The sequence below is a fragment of the Tenrec ecaudatus genome, chromosome 16, assembly GCF_050624435.1.
Source record: "Tenrec ecaudatus isolate mTenEca1 chromosome 16, mTenEca1.hap1, whole genome shotgun sequence".
NCBI classification, from domain to species: Eukaryota; Metazoa; Chordata; class Mammalia; order Afrosoricida; family Tenrecidae; genus Tenrec; species Tenrec ecaudatus.
This window is the reverse complement of record NC_134545.1, coordinates 16,987,821-17,004,844: the sequence shown is the minus strand read 5'-3', so window position 1 is coordinate 17,004,844 and position 17,024 is coordinate 16,987,821. Positions and strand designations below refer to the sequence as shown.

At 54.5% G+C, this 17,024-nt stretch overlaps 1 protein-coding gene across 1 annotated transcript; it reads right to left on the bottom strand.

Annotated features, from left to right (window-relative positions):
• Positions 1-2,436: 2,436 nt before the first annotated feature.
• Positions 2,437-16,978, bottom strand: MMAB (metabolism of cobalamin associated B). Its single transcript, XM_075534448.1, has 9 exons — positions 16,819-16,978; positions 13,342-13,403; positions 10,216-10,309; positions 8,805-8,862; positions 7,131-7,203; positions 6,812-6,909; positions 6,660-6,724; positions 3,668-3,727; positions 2,437-2,805 (listed from the first exon to the last, which is right to left on the bottom strand). The coding sequence occupies exons 1-9, from the start codon at positions 16,938-16,940 to the stop codon at positions 2,724-2,726; spliced, it is 714 nt and encodes a 237-aa protein (XP_075390563.1). The 5' UTR covers positions 16,941-16,978; the 3' UTR covers positions 2,437-2,723.
• Between the last annotated feature and the right edge of the window lie 46 nt (positions 16,979-17,024).

Below are 17,024 nucleotides of genomic sequence, written 5' to 3'. Positions count from 1 at the left end.
CCTTTCTCTCGAGGAGCAGCTGGTGATTTCGAACGGCTGACCTTGGATTGTATGTTTTTTAACTTGGTTGTTGTCAGACCATGAATGCCGACTCCCATCCACTCAGAAGAGAGTAGAACTGCCCCGCGGGGTTTCCCAGGTTGGAATCTTTACAGAAGCGGAATGCCAGGTCTTTCTCCCTTTCTCCCTGCCTGTGGGTCTGAACAGCCGACCTTTCAGTTAACAGGAGACAAATGCTTAACCATTGTGTCACCAGGGTGTCTTTATTTATTTTAGGAAGTTTCCCCCCTGGATTCAAAATACTGGAGGAGAGTGTGGTAGGTGCCCAAAGGGGTCACGTGGTTCGACTCAGGTTTTATTGCGACTTATTAGGGCTCTGCCCAAGAAGCCGCGTCCGGTCCCGACGCCTCTTCTGGGTGGCTGGCTTAGGGTGGAGGCATGGGGAGGACCCCCTCCGGGGATCCTGGGCGTGTCCTGCCGGCCAGCCAGAAGGTGCAGAGCTGGGCTTGGCAGTCCTGTCACGGCTTGTCCTGGGAAGAACCGGACCGGTAGTTCCAGGACCTGCCATGGTCTGGGTCCTAAGGTGGTCACCTGGGGACGCTGCATCTGCGCAAAAGGTTCCCCTTGTCTTTGCAGGACGCCTTGCAGTGGCTGGTGGAGTGCAGGGCACCGATGTCTGTCCAGGAAGATTCTGAGGTGAGCTGTTCTTGGCCTCGAGACTTAGATGGCACAGTGAGAACCGCCGCCATTAAATGGCCAGGATGGGTAAGGTCAGCAGTTCCAAGCCACCAGCTCTCCGAGAGAGGAGGATGGGGAAGAAACTCACAAGGCAGTGTGTGCTTCTCTGCCTGTAGGGTCGCTATGAGTCGGTATCGACTCAACGGCAGTGGGTTGAGAGTGTTTCCAACAACAACAAACATGCCGGTTCCTGTGGATCCGACCGTGTGACGGCCCAAGTACAGGTGGGGCTGTCAGTGGATGGTCTTGGGAAGTAGATGGCCAAGTCGCTCTTTCTCAAACCTCCAAACCTTTGGTTAGCAGCTGAGCATCTTAACAATTTGTACACCAGGACTCAGAGGAGTCCTGCTGGCCTGGTGGTTACACATTGGGCTGCTAACTGCAAGGTCAGCAGTTCCAAACCACTAGTTGCTCCGTGGGAGAACTGTGAGGCTTTCTTTCTAGGCCTATGAAGAGTTACAGTCTTGGAAACCCACAGTTCTGGCCTGCCCTATACTCCTGCTATGAGTCAGAATCAAGGTTTTATTTTTTAAAAGACTCCTAGACACCATTGGTCTTTGCCGACACCTTGTCCTGTTTGCAGTTCTGCCGACAGGCTCCACGCTGGCTGCTATTACTGCATCCCAAAGCTGCTGCTCACCCGGGGTGAGGGGGGCAGTGGACGCGGCCACTTCCGAGAGGGCTCATCCAGCTCTGGCTGCCCGGCCCACAGCGGGTTTCTGAGGTTCCACGGCAGTGTGGGGGAAACTGGAGGGCCCAGGAGAGAGGAGATCTGCTTGCTCCTCCTGAGAAACTGGTAGTGAGGTGGTAGGAAGGTGTGCTGATTGCCTGTGAGTCATGTGCCCCCCCCCCCGCCTTGCTTGTCACCTCGTGTTTGTCACCGCGTGGGGAGCAGAGCAGGCCCCGCCACAACAAATGACTGCTGGATGGCGGCCACCAGCCCTGACAGTTAGCAAGAGCCTGCCCTTCCAAAAGTCATCTCCTGCAATTAAGCAGCGGGCAGCGTTGGGGTTCTCGGGGCTGCCTCGCCGCCCTCCATAAATATTCCCTTCCCAAGGACGTGGCTGGCGCTGGGGGTGCGGGCTCGGGGCGGGAGGGAGCACGGGTGACAGCGGAAATGAAATACGTGGCTCGAAGAGGCATAAACCAGCCAAGTGCGACCGCAGAGAAATACGGCTGCTGGCTGTCAGCCGCGCCCGGAAGTGAAGACCTCATTTTCTCCAGCGGGGCCACGCCCCCTTGGAGTCCTGCCACCATCTGATGGGCAGGGGCAGGGCATGCCCTCCTGGAGGGCTGGTGTCTCTCTCGCCAGGGGGTCTCTGTCCTCTTTGGAGCTTGTTCTCCGCCCCCCACGTCCTTCAGCCCCAGCCTGCAGGCTGATGCTGAGGCCTGGCCTGTAAATCTATCGCCAGCCTTCGCCTCACTCTGGGGTAGTGATGGGTGGCTCAGAGGTGACTCTACTCCCAAACTCTGGCTGCCTTCTCTTTTATAAATGTGACAGCGACAGCCCCTCGGACACAGGTAAATCACAATTACATTTCCAAGGGCCTCTGGGAGCGGTACACATCCTTGAACAACCTGAGGACATAGTCATTCAAGCTCTCTCTCTCTCTCTCTCTCTCTCTCTCTCTCTCACACACACACACACACACACACACACACACACACACACACACACACACACACACAGGCTCAGGCTTTTCCACTTTTATTCCTTTTTCCCACAGGGATCCTTCTCATCCCAGCCATCACCTTGTCACCCTCCCTTCCGTGCCCCCAACCTGGAACGCATCCCTCCGTCCCTGAGGCCGAGGAGAGCCTGCAGCAGGAGCGGGGCCTGCGCTGTGGACCACGGCGGAGTCTAGACAGAGGTCGGGGTGCGGGTCTCTGGGGGTGAGCTTCAGGGCCCAGAGGGTGGAGGATCCATCTCTGTCCCCGCCTCTTGACACCCCAGCCACCATCTCCAGCGCTCGGCCGTGCTCCGCTCAGGGCTTCCGGTACATCTTTTCCTGGACCCCCTCCTGGAGGGCGGCGTATCTGGCTAAGGTGAAGAGGTAGTCGCTGAGTCTGCAGGAGAGAGAGGCAGAGGCACCGCTGAGAGAGGACGCGAGATAACAGAGTGCTTGCCGAATTCACCTGTGAGGAGGAAGCACAAATGACGGGCCCCGGGGGAGAGATGGGCAGATGGGCTGGATGGGTGGCGCTGGAAGTTTCTGGGTTAGCCGAGGTCCACCCCCCCTAGCCCTGCCCCCACTGTAGCCTCTCAGGGCAGGTGCCCGTGTCCACGCCCTGGGCTGGTTTCTAATCTTCAGAGAGACTGAAGTGTGGGCAGGAAGCTCTTGGGCTTGGGGCATGAAGGCCCTGGACCCCACCATCGTGAGGCCTGGGCCCAGGATGACTGGCCCCGGCCGGTGACCCGTCACACCATGGGGCTGCAGAGGCTGCTGGGAGACAGCTGTGGGGACGGTGGGAAGCTGTGGGAAGGAGCAGAATTGCTGGGACCCATCCCATCCCCATGGAGGAGTGTTGCAGCCAGAAGCCGGTTCGCAGGCAGGTGGGCCCTTCCTGTGACGGCTCCCTGAGCACCGCTCCCACCTTCTCTCCCTGTTCAGTCCCTGCCGCTGCCCCTTTCCCACACAGGCCTGCACAAGGCAAGGCCCCGGGCAGGCTGGGAGGCTGAGGAGTCCTCCCGGGCCAGGGCTGGTCACTGAGGCCCACTCGGGTCCCAGGCCGGCCACTGTGCACTCAGGTTTCTTTGCTGGCTGTGTCTTCACCTCCCTGGGGACAGGATCAGCATCTGCTCGGCATGTGATAGCTACACAGTGACTGACGGGCCATGTCCCGGCCTGCCCCTCCAGCCTGCTCCACGGGGATGAGTGGCCCCATGCGCACAGGATGTGCTCAGGGTCTCAGAAGCCCACCGAAGTACCTGTTTAGGAACTTGGCCACGTTGGCATCCGTCTCTCCCATCTGGACGAGGGGCACCACGCTGGAGGGGGAAGATACACCTCAGCACATCATCTCCTGGCACGGAGCCCTGAGCCCCAAGCCACCAAGCCACCCCTGACCTGCCCCTGAGCCATTCCTCATAGAAAACCAGCACCAATTCAACAAGGTGCTGACCCCTTGTTGGAGGCAGGTCATGTGGGTGGCCTGGAAGGGGGCCTCCCTGAGGGTGGGGCTGTGACTTTTCATTCCCGGGGGCCACCCTGTGATGTACCTCCTCAGTTACAACTTAGAGCAGGGGTCCTCAAACTTTTTAAACGGGGCCAGTTCACTGTCCCTCAGAACCATTGGAGGGTCGGACTATAGTTTTTTAAAATAAAACTATGAACAAATCCCTATGCACACTGCACATTATCTTATTTTGAAGTAAAAAAACAAACGGGGCAAAAACACCTGGCGAGCTGGATAAATGTCCTCGGTGGGCTGCATGTGGCCCGCGGGACATAGTTTGAGGACGCCTGACTTAGAGCAACGTCCAGGGAGGGGAGCACACAACACCCTGTGTGTCAGCGGGCTGCCCAGCGGGCTCCAGGGCTGGTTTCTAAGCAGCAGACTGCCAGCCCTTTCTTCCGAGGTGCCCCTGGATGGGCTCAGACCGCCAGCCATTTGGTTAGCATCCGAGTGCCTGACTGGGAGGCATCACCTGGGGCCTCCCTCTTCACAGGGAGAAAAAGTCCCCAGCAAACCTACCTCCCAGTTCTCCGCCTGAATCTCCACTCACAGGCGCTGTCCAGCCAGCGTGTGGACCCTCTAGACGTGTCGAGGGCCGGGCCAGGTGCCCCGCCCCCACCCCCTGCCCCACCTCCCAGCCCAGCAGCTGTCAGATTAGCTCATGCTGTGAGCACCCACCCTACTCTCAAGATGAGAAAACGGAGGCTCAGGGTTTGTGTCCCCAGCCAGGCCACACAGCAGGCAAGGCCAGTTCTCCATCAGGGCGTGCGTCGAGGCCAGGTCTCCAGTGCCCAAATGTCCCTGCAACTGCAGCCACCCGCCAGGCGTGTACTGTTTCCACACCATCCTGTCTGTCCACTGTCACTCTGCCGCTGGACAGCTGTCTGGGTGCCCAGACACAGCCTGCTCAGTCAGTCCCCACGTTGGGCCTTTGCATCCTACCCCCACCCCACCCCCACTTAAAAAAAACTTTTAGAGAGTGATTTTGGTCAAAGTTTACAGAGCAAACTGGCCTTCCACAGTGCATCCCTATTTTAACTCGTGATGTCAGTTGTCGTCCCTATAAAGTAGCCCCTTCTTCCATGTCCTCCCTGGGTCCATCCGTCCTTCCCACCCAGTTCCTGCCTCCTGAGCCTTCTCCTGGGCAGGGGGTGCCTGAGGGATCTCGGGGGACTCTCTTCGCTAAGGAGCGTGGTCCTCTCGTGTGACTGGTCACCTGGCTGGCCTGTCGGTCCAGGATGGAACAGGCCTTCTCCATTTGCCTGCTAGTCTCAGTAGTGCTGACCTGCATAGTTTCTGAAGCTCGCCATTATTTCCTTTCCAATGCAAAGCATTTTATGTGGACTGAGATCTCTGGGAGCAGAAGCCTTTTGGCAAGGGACACCAGCTTTGTGATATGGAACTGTGGTGAGACGTTGGGGTTTGGGGTCAGACACACCTGGCCTCAGAGGCCCTGACTCCATCATGGCCCCTCTGAACCCCATCTCCCTCCCCTCATCGCTCTCCTGGGATGGTGAAGAGCACGTTCCAGGCCCAGCACCGTCGGCTGTCTCTGAGCACAGCTTTAGGGCTGCTTCTCGGTAAAGCCTGCTCCTGCTGTATAAATATTGTTGTTGTAATTCCTCCTTTTGAGTCTCCTTGAGAAGCCTGTCAGTAGCTTCTGGCGGTCTGTCCTCCCCACCTCTGAGTCAGGGCGTTTGGGGTTGGTCTGCTGACAGCTTTCACCTGGCTCCCACGCAGGGCCCCTCTAGGCCCTTCTCTACCCAGCAGCCAGCGGGGTCCTTCCCAAATGGAGGTCCGATCTCATCAGAGGATGCCTGCAGCCCACCAGGTACCCCCTGTGGCTCGCAGGGTCGGGGCTACTCCCGCTAGCCCGGGAGGCTGTGCCCATCCAGCCTCTGCCCACCGCCCTTTAGTTCTTTCCAGGCAGACCGCGCCCCCCACCTCTGCCCTCGCAGTGTTCCCCCCACCGCCTCGCTCCTCAGAGCCTCGCCATCTGGGCCTGTAGGACAGTCACTCTGTCACGCTCAGTTCAAGGAGACGTCCTCTCTCCCATAGGGACTGAGCACCCTGGTCTTTAGAGTGTTGCGTCTTGGGGATGAATGTACACACACACACACACACACACACACACACACACACACACACACACACTAGCCTATTCCCACCTTTTCCACGCTCATCTGCCACATCCCCCTCCCTGCCGTCCCAGTGGGTGCCGACTCAGAGCGACCCTACAGGACTGGGTAGACCTGCCCTGTGAGTTTCCGAGACGGTCAGTCGATGGGAGTAGAGAACCCCATCTTCCTCCTGAGGACCGGCTGGTGGTTCCCCACGGCTGACCTTGTGGGCAGGGCTCCTCCTCGCCCTGATGGTGACGTGAAACGACATCGTGTAGTGGTTTGTTTGCGGGGCTGTGGTGTTGCAGTGGTTAAGTGCTCAGCTGCTAAGCCGGAGGTCAGAGGCTTGGGCCCCTAAGCAGCTCCGTGGAAGAAAGATTCTGCTTCCATGGGGACTGAGCACCTTGGAGACAGACCCCCTGGCCCGGTCTCTGCGGTCCTCGAGGGTCGCTGGGAGTTGGAATGGGCTGGAAGGCCCTGGCTTGTGTGGCCGTGTGTAATGACCTCCCTTTGGAATGGTGGTCTCAGCGGGCAGAGACCAGGCATGACGGAGGCCTATCAGTGAGGGGCTGGGTCCTCTCCCCACCCCACCAGGCTCCCTGCCGCCTTCTTCAGGCCCCTTACCGTCTCTCGGCTCGGCGGCACACGGTCCGGCAGAGGTGCAGTGCTGCGCTGCTCTTGCCCCCTGACTGGAGGACAGAGGGGTGTTGGAGGGCAGACAGGGCACCTGACTGTGCCCTGGGGCCGCCCCCGGGGGAAAGGCTGCGGGCACGCACCGGCAGGATGAAGGCTGTGAGAGGCGGGAGCTGGCTGGCGTACTTGTCAATCCACTGCTCCAGCTCCAGCACAGGCCCCTCCGGGAACGCGGTGTGCTCTGAGGAGTCGGGGCAGGCAGAAGACGCATGAGGCGCGGAGCGCGCCACCACGGACACGCGCCCCGAGGTGTCCCCAGCCCGGGAACCAAGCACACCAACCCGGGTCCTTACCGGCCCAGCCCATGAGCAGGGCTGCCTGGCCCAGCTGTGGGTGACTGGGAGTGACACTCAGGCCCCCCACTCAGCCCCCCCACACACACACAGCAGGCTGGAGAGTTACTTAAGTGCGCCTCTCTGGCCGAGGATCGGGGAGTCGCGAGGGCGGAGCCGACATCCTGCAGTGTGCACTGGACCTGGGGGAAAAACAGAGGGGGGTCCTGGTGGTGCTGCGGCTCAAGGGCCAGAGGTTCCAACCCACCGCGGGTCTGCAGAGAAAGAGGCAGCTGTTCATGTCCGTCAAGACAAGCAGCCTCGGAAGCCCTGTGGGCAGCTTGCTGGAGGGTCCCCACCATGCTAGAATCCACATTGTAGGGATGGCTTTGATTTTCTGGTTAGCTCTTGGGCTAAGAGACCATTGTCCTTGGGTCCATTCCAACTCACAGTGACAGAGAAGAGCTGCCCCTGGGGGCTTCCGAGAAGAACTCTTGATGACAGTAGAAAGCCTCGTCTTTCTCTTTGAGAGTGGCCGCTGGTTTGAAACGGCTGACCCTGCAGTTAGCAGCTCAACTTGAAACTCACTACGCCTCCAGGGCTCCTCACCAAATGGGAGGTGCTCTCCACACTGAGCGGCAGGAGCTGGGCGTCAGCGGGGCTTGGGGAGGGCGGGGGATTCTGGAAACAGGAGGAACAGCTGGGGCAGCAGGTTTGCGGGAGCAGGGGCAGCCCGTCAGGCCTGGCAGAGAGGACAATGCCAGCTCCTGGGCCCAGAAGGGCATCTGCTTCTGATTCCACCCCGGCCAGGCCCCTTGAGCTGACTGGCAGTTCACGGTGACAGAGTGGCAGGGAGAGGAGACACTGGGTGCCCCAGGCTGGCCCTGCCCTAGGGGCTGGGGGTGGGACAGAGGCATCTATGTACAAATGAATGAGGCTCCGCTGAGTCCTGGCTGTTGGGAGGTCACTGGGCAGTCTCCATATCTGGCTCTCAGTTGACCCCTGTGAAATGTGCGCACCACCCCCGACCTCCAGGGCGTCTGCGGGGAGCGATGGAGGACTGGTCTCCTTGGGCCTGGAAGCATCAGAGAGGCACAGCCTGGGCTGGGTAGGAGGAGTAAGACCGCCGCCACAGGGACCGACCCTCCAAGGACCGGGTCGCAAACACCTGAACCCCTCAACGTGGCCGTGGCTGAGAAGGTGGCCAGTGGCTGTTCCTGAGGTTCCCACTGTGGGTCAGAGTGTGGCCCACTGCTTTCACATCGAAAATCAAGCTCACCGTCATCGAGTCCCGGCCAACTCACAGGGACCCTCTTGGACAGGGTGGAACTGCCTCTGTGAGTTTCCGAGACTGTTGCTCTAAACGGGAGTAAAAAAGCCCCGTCTATCTCCCACCGAGCGGCCGGTGGTTTTGAACTGCAGACCTGCAGTTAGCAGCCCAATGCATCACCACTACGCCACCAGGACACCTTCAGGAGCACCGCCGTATGACTAACACGGCGTGGGGGCTGCCTCCAGCTTCACCCTGTCCACGGCACTGGCTCCTGACCCCAAGGCCCGGTCCTTCTTTGCGGTGGGCTGTGACCTGTGCGCTGTAGGATGTGCAGCAGCCGCCCTGGGCACTACCCACTGGATGCCAGTAGCCCTGCCCCAACTTAGGAACACCACAGCTGTCTCCAGACACTGCCCGGGGTCCCCTGGGCAGAGAGAATGCAGGCCCCTTACACTTCCCTCATGAACGCACCCCCACTGCCCACCTGTGGGGGGAGCACCTCTCTGGTGGAAAGACCACCCCACCACTCACCTTCTGAAGCTCCTCGGCAAACGGGTGGCCTCTTTCTGCCATCAGCTCCATCGCAAGCCTGGGAGAGGAAGGGACAGCGACTGGGCTCCAGTGGAACAAGCCCAGGGCCTGGCTGGGAGACTCCTGGGTGGCAGGCCAGGCAGCTAATGGTGCCCTAATAGCCGCGATGCCACTGTGCTTGCTGACAATCAAGAACATATTAACCTTCTGTTCGGATCGGGCGATTTCCTTCTCGGAAGGCCTTTTGCTCCTCGTTCACCCGCTCAGCCACTACTTCTGGGCGCCTCCCCTGGCCAGGCCAGGTGACTCAGTGGGGAGCAGAGCAGACCGGCTCTGTGCAGCAGGGTTGGGGGCCAGCAGGGGAGGGAGAGACTGAGCAGATGGCACAGTGTGAAGGTGCCAACGGGAGGCTGTGTTTGGAAGGCGAGGACGAGACTTGCTGCCTCGGCTGGTCATCAGGGAGGGCTTCCTGGAGGCGGTGATGCTGGCGGGGAGATTGTGAAAGCTGAGTGGAGTTCCACACGAGGAGGCGGGCGGGGAAAGCAAACTGCTCCAGACAGAGACCAGGCATCTGGCTCTGGCTCCCTCTGACTGCTGCCCTGTCTTCCGCCCCAGCCACGGCCCTGGCAGGGAGCAGGTGGCGGCACTCAGAGGGTTAGCAGTGGAGTGTCAGGAAAAGGCTGTTCTGCAGACCCTGGGGCAGGCTGGCATGTCGGTGGGACTGATTCAGTTTGCAGTCGGCCTGTGATGGCCGTGCCCTTTACCAGGGGCACTGCGTGAGCCAGCCAGCCTTGCAGAGGGTCTCTGCAAGCTTGCTGAGGGTGGCGAGCTGTACCATGCCGGGGCCAGGAGACCCTGGGCCTGACTGGCCAATGACCCAGGAGCCAGGGTGGCTCCTCTGGTAGAAGTTCTGAGACCCTGCTCCAGCGTCCCTGTGCTCCTGTGATAATTTCCGGCAGAAGGTTGTCCTGCCCCCCGGAGTCCCACAGCGCAAGCCCCAGCCGGCCCACCAGGGGCTGGAAGCCAGAACATCGAGGTTCCCAGGCTGGCTGTTACTGCATCCCGAGCCCTGACTCAACACGGGCTGCTGTAACACCCACTGCCCATTGGGAGGCGAGCAGTCCAAACTGGATCTTCCTGGCCTCGGGGTGAGGGTGAGGGAAGCGGCAGACCACACTGAGCATGTCACACACCCACACAGGCTTGCTTGAAAAGTGGGGGAGCCAGGGGGTGAGGGAGGCAGCTCTGCCTGGTGAGGGCCAGGCACCAGTCCAGGCACAGGCAGGGCCAGAAGGGGCAGGGGTCTTCAGCCTAGGAGATGGCCCCTATGCTTCCAGGCTGAGGCCAGCCCACCATGGGCCGGCCGTCTTCAACACACTCACAGACGCCTACCCCAGCCTCCGGGCCTTACCCAATAAGCGAACTTAACTCGTCTGTCGTGCCCACAGCTTCAAACACCTGGTCGTCTTTAGGTCTCCTTTCGCCGGTGAAAGTGCTAGAAAACCCTGTGGGATTAACGTGTCGCCGTCAGGGGGGCCTCCAGTCCATCCCCGCCCACAGTACAACAGAGGGAAGCGTGGCCAGGCCTGCACCATCCTCCCAGTTGTTAGGTTTGAGCCGCATTGTGGAATTCACCGTGTCAAGCCCTCGTTGAGGGTTTTCCTGGTCCTTTTGTTTTTTTGCCGACCCTCAGTTTACAAATCAAGGTGTCCCTTTCCAAGGATTCATCTCTCCTGATAACCTGTCCGAAGTATGGAAGATGGAGTCTCACCAGCCTCACTTCCAGGGAACACTGGCTGGACTCCTTCCTAGACAGACGTATGTGCTTTTGGCGATCCGTGATACAGTCGGTATTCTCCACCCACATCATGATTCGAAGGCATCACTCCTTCAGCCACCCTCATCACTGTCCAGCTTTCATGCATGTATCATGTGTATGTCATGTGTGCATCACGCGTGTAAATGGCTAGCTGGCTCAAATGCGAACTTTCATTTGCTGGTATGTTATTTTTGGGGTATAAAGCGTATACCTCAACATAGACCCAGAAAACCAACTGCGTACAAGCGGATGAGAATGAATGCGCTTCAGTGATCAGTACCAGTGGTCAAGAGCCAACACAGCCAGTGCCCTGTGACCCCCAGGTGCCCTCTTCCAGTTGCTACCTGACAAGGGTTACCACCATCCTGACATCTTTCTTGGAATGCTTTCTCTTAAGGCAGTGGGTCTCCACCTTCCCCATGCCACGACCCTTTCTTACAGTCCCTCAAGTGGTGGTGACCCCCCCGCCCAACCATAACATTACTTTCGATGCTACTTCATCACTGTCATTTTGGTACTGTGATGAATCGGGTGACCTTTGTGAAAGGGTCGTTTGACCCCCAAAGGGGTCGCGACCCACAGGTTGAGAACCGCTGCTTTAAATGTCGTTGCTGTGCACTAGCCATCTTGCTACCGAAAAAAGCAAAACAAACCAGACAGTACCTGTGTGTTGTTGCGAGTGCCTAGGAGTCATTCTGACTGAGAGACCCCAGTGTGCAACAGTGTGAACACCGGCTGGCCCTGGGCCAGCCACACAACCACTGTCAGGTCCGAACCCCTTGGGGCAGCCACTGTGTCAATCCATCTCATTGAGGGCCTGCCTCGTTTTAACTCTTTCCTAAGTAGGAGGTCCTTCTCCTTGGAACGCGTGCAAAGTACGTGAGACGCAGGCTCACCAGCCTCATTTCTAAGGAGCATGCATCACGGTGGTGCTTCTTCTAAAACAGAAAAAGCAAAGTAGACATCAGAAGAGACTCCGTAGAGCAGCTAAGGCAAATGGAAGAAATGAAGTCCAAAAGCAGAACAGACAATTCCAAAAGGCAGCTGTCGAAGACCGAGTAAGATAGTATAATGCAATGCACACATACTCAGCCTGTCTTACACCGAAAGAAGGCAAGGGAAAAAAACCAAGCCACAGATTCTAGATGAGACCAGACAAAACCAGCCCTTCCCTCTCTCCCTCCATCCAGCAGAAGCTTTAGTCCACCGGAAGAAAACCCTCAGTCTAATAGAAAGAACTTTGAGATGAGAAACAAACTGCCGAAAGTGAGGAGGACTTGAAGCGCTTGCTCATGAAGGTCAAAGATGGTGGCCTCTGGAATATAGCTCAATGTCAAGAAAACCCAGATCCTCACAAGGAGACCGGTAGCCAACAACATGGTCAATGGAGAAAAGGTTGAAGTTGTCAAGGATCATGTCCTGCTTGGATCCACAATCAATGCTCACGGAAGCAGCAGTCAAGAGCTTAAAAGATGTACTGCATTGGGCGCGTCTACTGCACAAGACCTCCTTAGAATGTGGAGAAACGGGGAGGCGGCTTTGGGTGATACCCAAGTCATGATATTTTCGATCACATTTAAAAAATCATTTTATTGGGGGTTTTTACAATATTCCATACATCGATTGTATCAAGCATATTTGTAAATGTGTTGCAATCATTTCCAAAACATTTTCTACTTGAGCCCTTGGTATAAGCTCCTCTTGTTTCTCCTGCCCCCCGCACCCTCCGACCCTTGTGAATCCTTGATCAATTATATATTGTTATTATTTCCTAGCTTACACTGTCCATTGTCTCCCTTCACCCACATTTCTGTTATTCATCCCCTTCAGCAGGGGTGAGGGTCAGAGTTAAATAGACAGTCTTGTAATGGGTTCCCCCTTTCTTACCTTTCCCCTCCCTGACCATCCCCCTACCCTCATGTTATCGCTACTCCCACTACTGTCCCTGAAGGGTTTATCTTTCCTGAATTCCATGTCAATCACGTACTTTAATGTGCATCTGAAAGTTGGATATTGAATAAATAAGACTGAAGAAGAATCAATGCAGTTGAATTGTGGGTTGGCAAAGAATCTTGAAAGTACCATGGACTGCCAAAAAAACAAACAAATCTGTCTTGGAAGAAGTCTGGCCAGAGTGCTCTCTAGAGGCAAGGATGGCGAGACTTTGTCTTACATACTTTGGACATGTTGTCAGGAGAGACGGGTCCTTGGAGATGGACATGATGCTTGGTAAAGTAGCGCGGCTGCGAAATGAGGAAGGCCCTCAATGAGGATTGACACAGTGGCTGCAGCAACGGGTTCAGGCAGAGGAACAATTGTGAGGATGGCCCAGGACCACTGTGCACAGGGTAGCTACGGGTTGGAACCGACTCAACAGCAGCTAACAGCCACAGTTAACCTCTTCCTGTGTTACCCCATGATTCACGCCCATGTGCTGCATACAAGCCAAGCAACCCAACTTCTATGCAGGTGTGAGTACGAGACCGCTTCAGAAAGAAGGTGGAAAAATCCTGATATCTTTTTAATTCCAATTTCCCCCCACACTTTTTGAAGCCCCCTTGTATGGATGGATTGTTCTTCTGTTTGCTTCTATCACTTCTTACGAGTATAGAGTGGGCATTTTTCATTCCAGTGTCTTGAGATCTATCATACACTTTTGAAAGGACTTGGAAGGATGGCGTGAGCGTGCATCCTGAGGTACAATTGATCCCAACCTACCTTTGTCTCCTGTTTTGGTGTATATCTTGGGGACCTTCGGTGTCTTTGTGGGAGGTTGTGACCTAAGAAAAAATAAATATCAATAATAAATATTAAGTGAGGCCTTCCCCCAGACGCATGGGAAAACAAGATAAAGGATATACATGTGATGGAATACTATTCAGCGGGGAAGAGAAATGAAGTCCTGACTCATGCTATAACATGGCCGAAGCATGAGAACCTTGTGTTGAGGGTAGTACATCTAGTAAGTCTACAGCTACCCAAAATGAATGTGCTCTGCTGCAAATAGATGCTCAATAGTTGCTTAAAGAACTTATTCGGTCACTTCCTATCGTCCAGGCGCTACGTTAAGTGGATTGTAAGCATTACCTGGAACGTTCCCAGCACCCACCACGAGCACAATTTAGTGTTCTGGAATGTCCACTCTCGGCAATGTTAGTCATAGCTAGCTGTTTACTGTTTGTTGTTCTTGTCATGATCCCCATCGTCATATGCCTTTGCACAGTCAGGACAACACTTCTTTCTGGTATCCTCTGCTTTGAGCCAGGCCTAGCTGATGTCAGCAACGAGAGCCCGCATTCCATGGCCTCTTCTGGATCTAGCCGGAATTTCCGGCAGCTCCCTGTCAATGGACAACTGCTAATCATCTCCAGCAGATTTATACGTGTGTGTGATATTAATGATACTCTTTGATAATCCCCATGCGCGTCTTGGTCACTTTTCTATGGAATGGAGAACAAATGTGAACCTCTTTCAGTTAGTTGGCTAGGTAAGCTGCCTTTTAACTTGGATGAGTGAGCGCTTCCAGTATTTTGCTGAAAGATTTCGACTGGTATTCCGTTAATTTTTGGAGCCTTGTTTTATGCCACGGCCTTCAAGATAGTGTACCTTTTTCCTTCATGATTGGTTCTTGATCATGTACGATCTCTTGGAATGTGTCAACATGAGACATTACTTTTGGCACAGTGACTAAGTATTCCTTCCACCTTCTTTTGATGTGTCGTGCATCATTGTGCCTGTAGGATCCTTCAGTACTACAACCCAAGACTTAACTTTTTCTTTAGTTCGTTCAGCTTGGGAAATGTCCTCTCCTTCTGGTTTTGTTACTCTTCCACATTTCTTTTTTTTTTTGCATTTTTTTAAAACACTTTATTAGGGGCTCATACAACTCTTATCACAATCCATACATATACATACATCAATTGCATAAAGCACATCTGTACATTCTTTGTCCTAATCATTTTCTTTTTTTCTTACTCTTCCACATTTCATTATAATTCTTTACTTTGTCCTCTCTGGAACTTCCCTTTGAAATTTCCTGTTCAGCGTTTCTTTCTTTTTTTTTTTAATAACTCATAAATTTTATTAGGATTCTCACAACTCTTATAACAACCCATACATCAATTGTATCAAGTACACGTGTATATATGTTGCCGTCATCCTTTCCAAAACATTTTCTACTTGTTTTCAGTTTTTCCCTCCCTCATGAACCCTTGATAAATAACGTATTATTATTTTCATATCTTACAACATCCGCTATTTCCCATGTTTCTGTTGTTCATCCTCCTCAGGGGGCGGCAGGAAGGTTATACATAAATCATTGCAATTGGTTCCCCCTTTAACCCCCTTTCCCATCCCACCCCCTTCCTCCTACCCTCATGGTTTCCCTACTCCCATTTCGTTCCCGAAGGGTTTATCTGTCCTGGATTTCGTGTGTCGAGAACTCTTATCTGGACCAGTGCACATGTTTATCTTTTTAATGTCACTTTTTCAAGCTGTTTCTGCTTTGATATACCCACAGAAGGAGACCTGGTGGCATAGTGGTACCCGTTGGGCTGCTTATCTGCAAGTCAACAGTTGGAAACCACCAGCCACTCCTTGGAAGATAAGGCTTTCTACTCCCATAAAGAGTTACAGTTTCAGAAACTTCCAAGGGCAATTCTACTCTGTCCTACAGGGTTGCTATGAGTCGGTATCCACTTGATGGCAATGGTTTGGTTTTGGCTTATATCCGTAGAGCAACTTTCATCATTTATCCTGACGTTCATTTTGGTTTTATCTTTCTTATCTTTAAATCATCTTTCAGCTTCTTTACACATGATATTTATGTCCTCCCACAACTTCTGTGGTCTTTGATCATTAGTGTCCAATGCATCAACTCTATCCTTGAGGTGATCTCTAAATTCAGAAGGGATTTACTCTGGGTGTTCTTTGGTCTCTTGTGAACTTGTAATTTCCTTCAGCTTCAATTTGAACTTATATATAAGCAATTGATGGCCCACTTCACAGTCAGCCCCGGGCCTTGTTCTGACTGATGGTAATGAGATTCTTTGACCCTTTCCACGGATGTAGTCAATTTGATCTCTGTGTATTCCATCTGGCAAGGTCCATGTGTATAATTTCTATTTATGTGGTAGGGAAAAATATAATAAAGTAGTTGTTGAAAAAAGAAAGAAAGAAGTTGTTGGTCTTACAAAATTCTATCATGCATTCCCCAGCTTCATTTCTACCACCAGACCGTATTGTCCAACTCCCAATCTTCCTTGCTTCCAACTTTTCTATCCCGATCACCAGTAATTATTAGTGCAGTTTGATTGCCTGTTTGATCAACTTCAGACTGCAGAAATTGGCTGAATTCTTTAGTTTCTTCACTAATGGCTTTAGTGATCGATGCATAAATTTGAATCAGTCGCACTAACAAGTCTTGTAGAGGAGTGGGCTAAATTATCCTACCACAGACAGCCTTGTCATTCAAAAGGGATTTTGAAATGTTCTCCTTGATGGTGAAGGTAACACCATTCCTCCTCAATTTGTCCTTCCTGGCATAATATGAATTATTATTATCTGATTCAGATATAACATATATGAATTCCTCAGTTTTTGATGCTCAAAGGGTTCGGAGGGTTGGGAAGGTGGTAGACTATCGAAGCAGCACAATGGAAGCGAAGGAGCCCTGGTGGTGCTGTCAAGGTAAACAGGCTGCTCACCTCAAGGTCGCCAGTTCAAGCTCACCAGCTGTTCCAGGGAGGAAGATGAGGCTGTCTGCTCCGTCAGCATTTACAGGGACGGAGAAATTCTCGCTATGAATCAGAGTGGACTCAATGGCAGTGTGGTATAAGTCAGGGTTAAGAAAATGTTGGTGCATTTACTTCCTACTAAGTAAACTCTTCCTACTAAGTAAAATCCAAGTTGAGGAATCTCCCCCCCCTTCCACCCCCACCCCCGCCCCGTGAAACCACAGGCAAGACGTCCCCCCTGGCCCACCAAGGCCAGGCTCAGGCCAACGCCGTGACCGCGGGGCTTCCGATTGGTGCAACCATAGCTCCACCTCTGCCTTCAAAGGTTCCAGTGTTGCCATAGTGACGCCAAGGGATCTTAAGTCAGCTGGACGTCACCTGGCAGCTGCCCCCAAGACCTCGCGCGGTGGGACGTTCCACCTGGCAGGAATCCGAGTGACCCTCCTCGCCAGGCACTCACCCATCCCCGCTTTCCACGCCCTGGGGACCGCGGCTCTGCAGACGGACACTCAGAACCCTGCCAGCGGTAGCGCCGAGGCACCTGCGCAGGCCAAGGTGGCCTCCCAGGCTCCACACAGCCATTTGCCCGGTTGGCCGCCCCGCCCCTCCCCGCCAGGATCCCGTCCAGGTCCCGGGGGTCACGCCACGCCACTCCATTCAACCGCT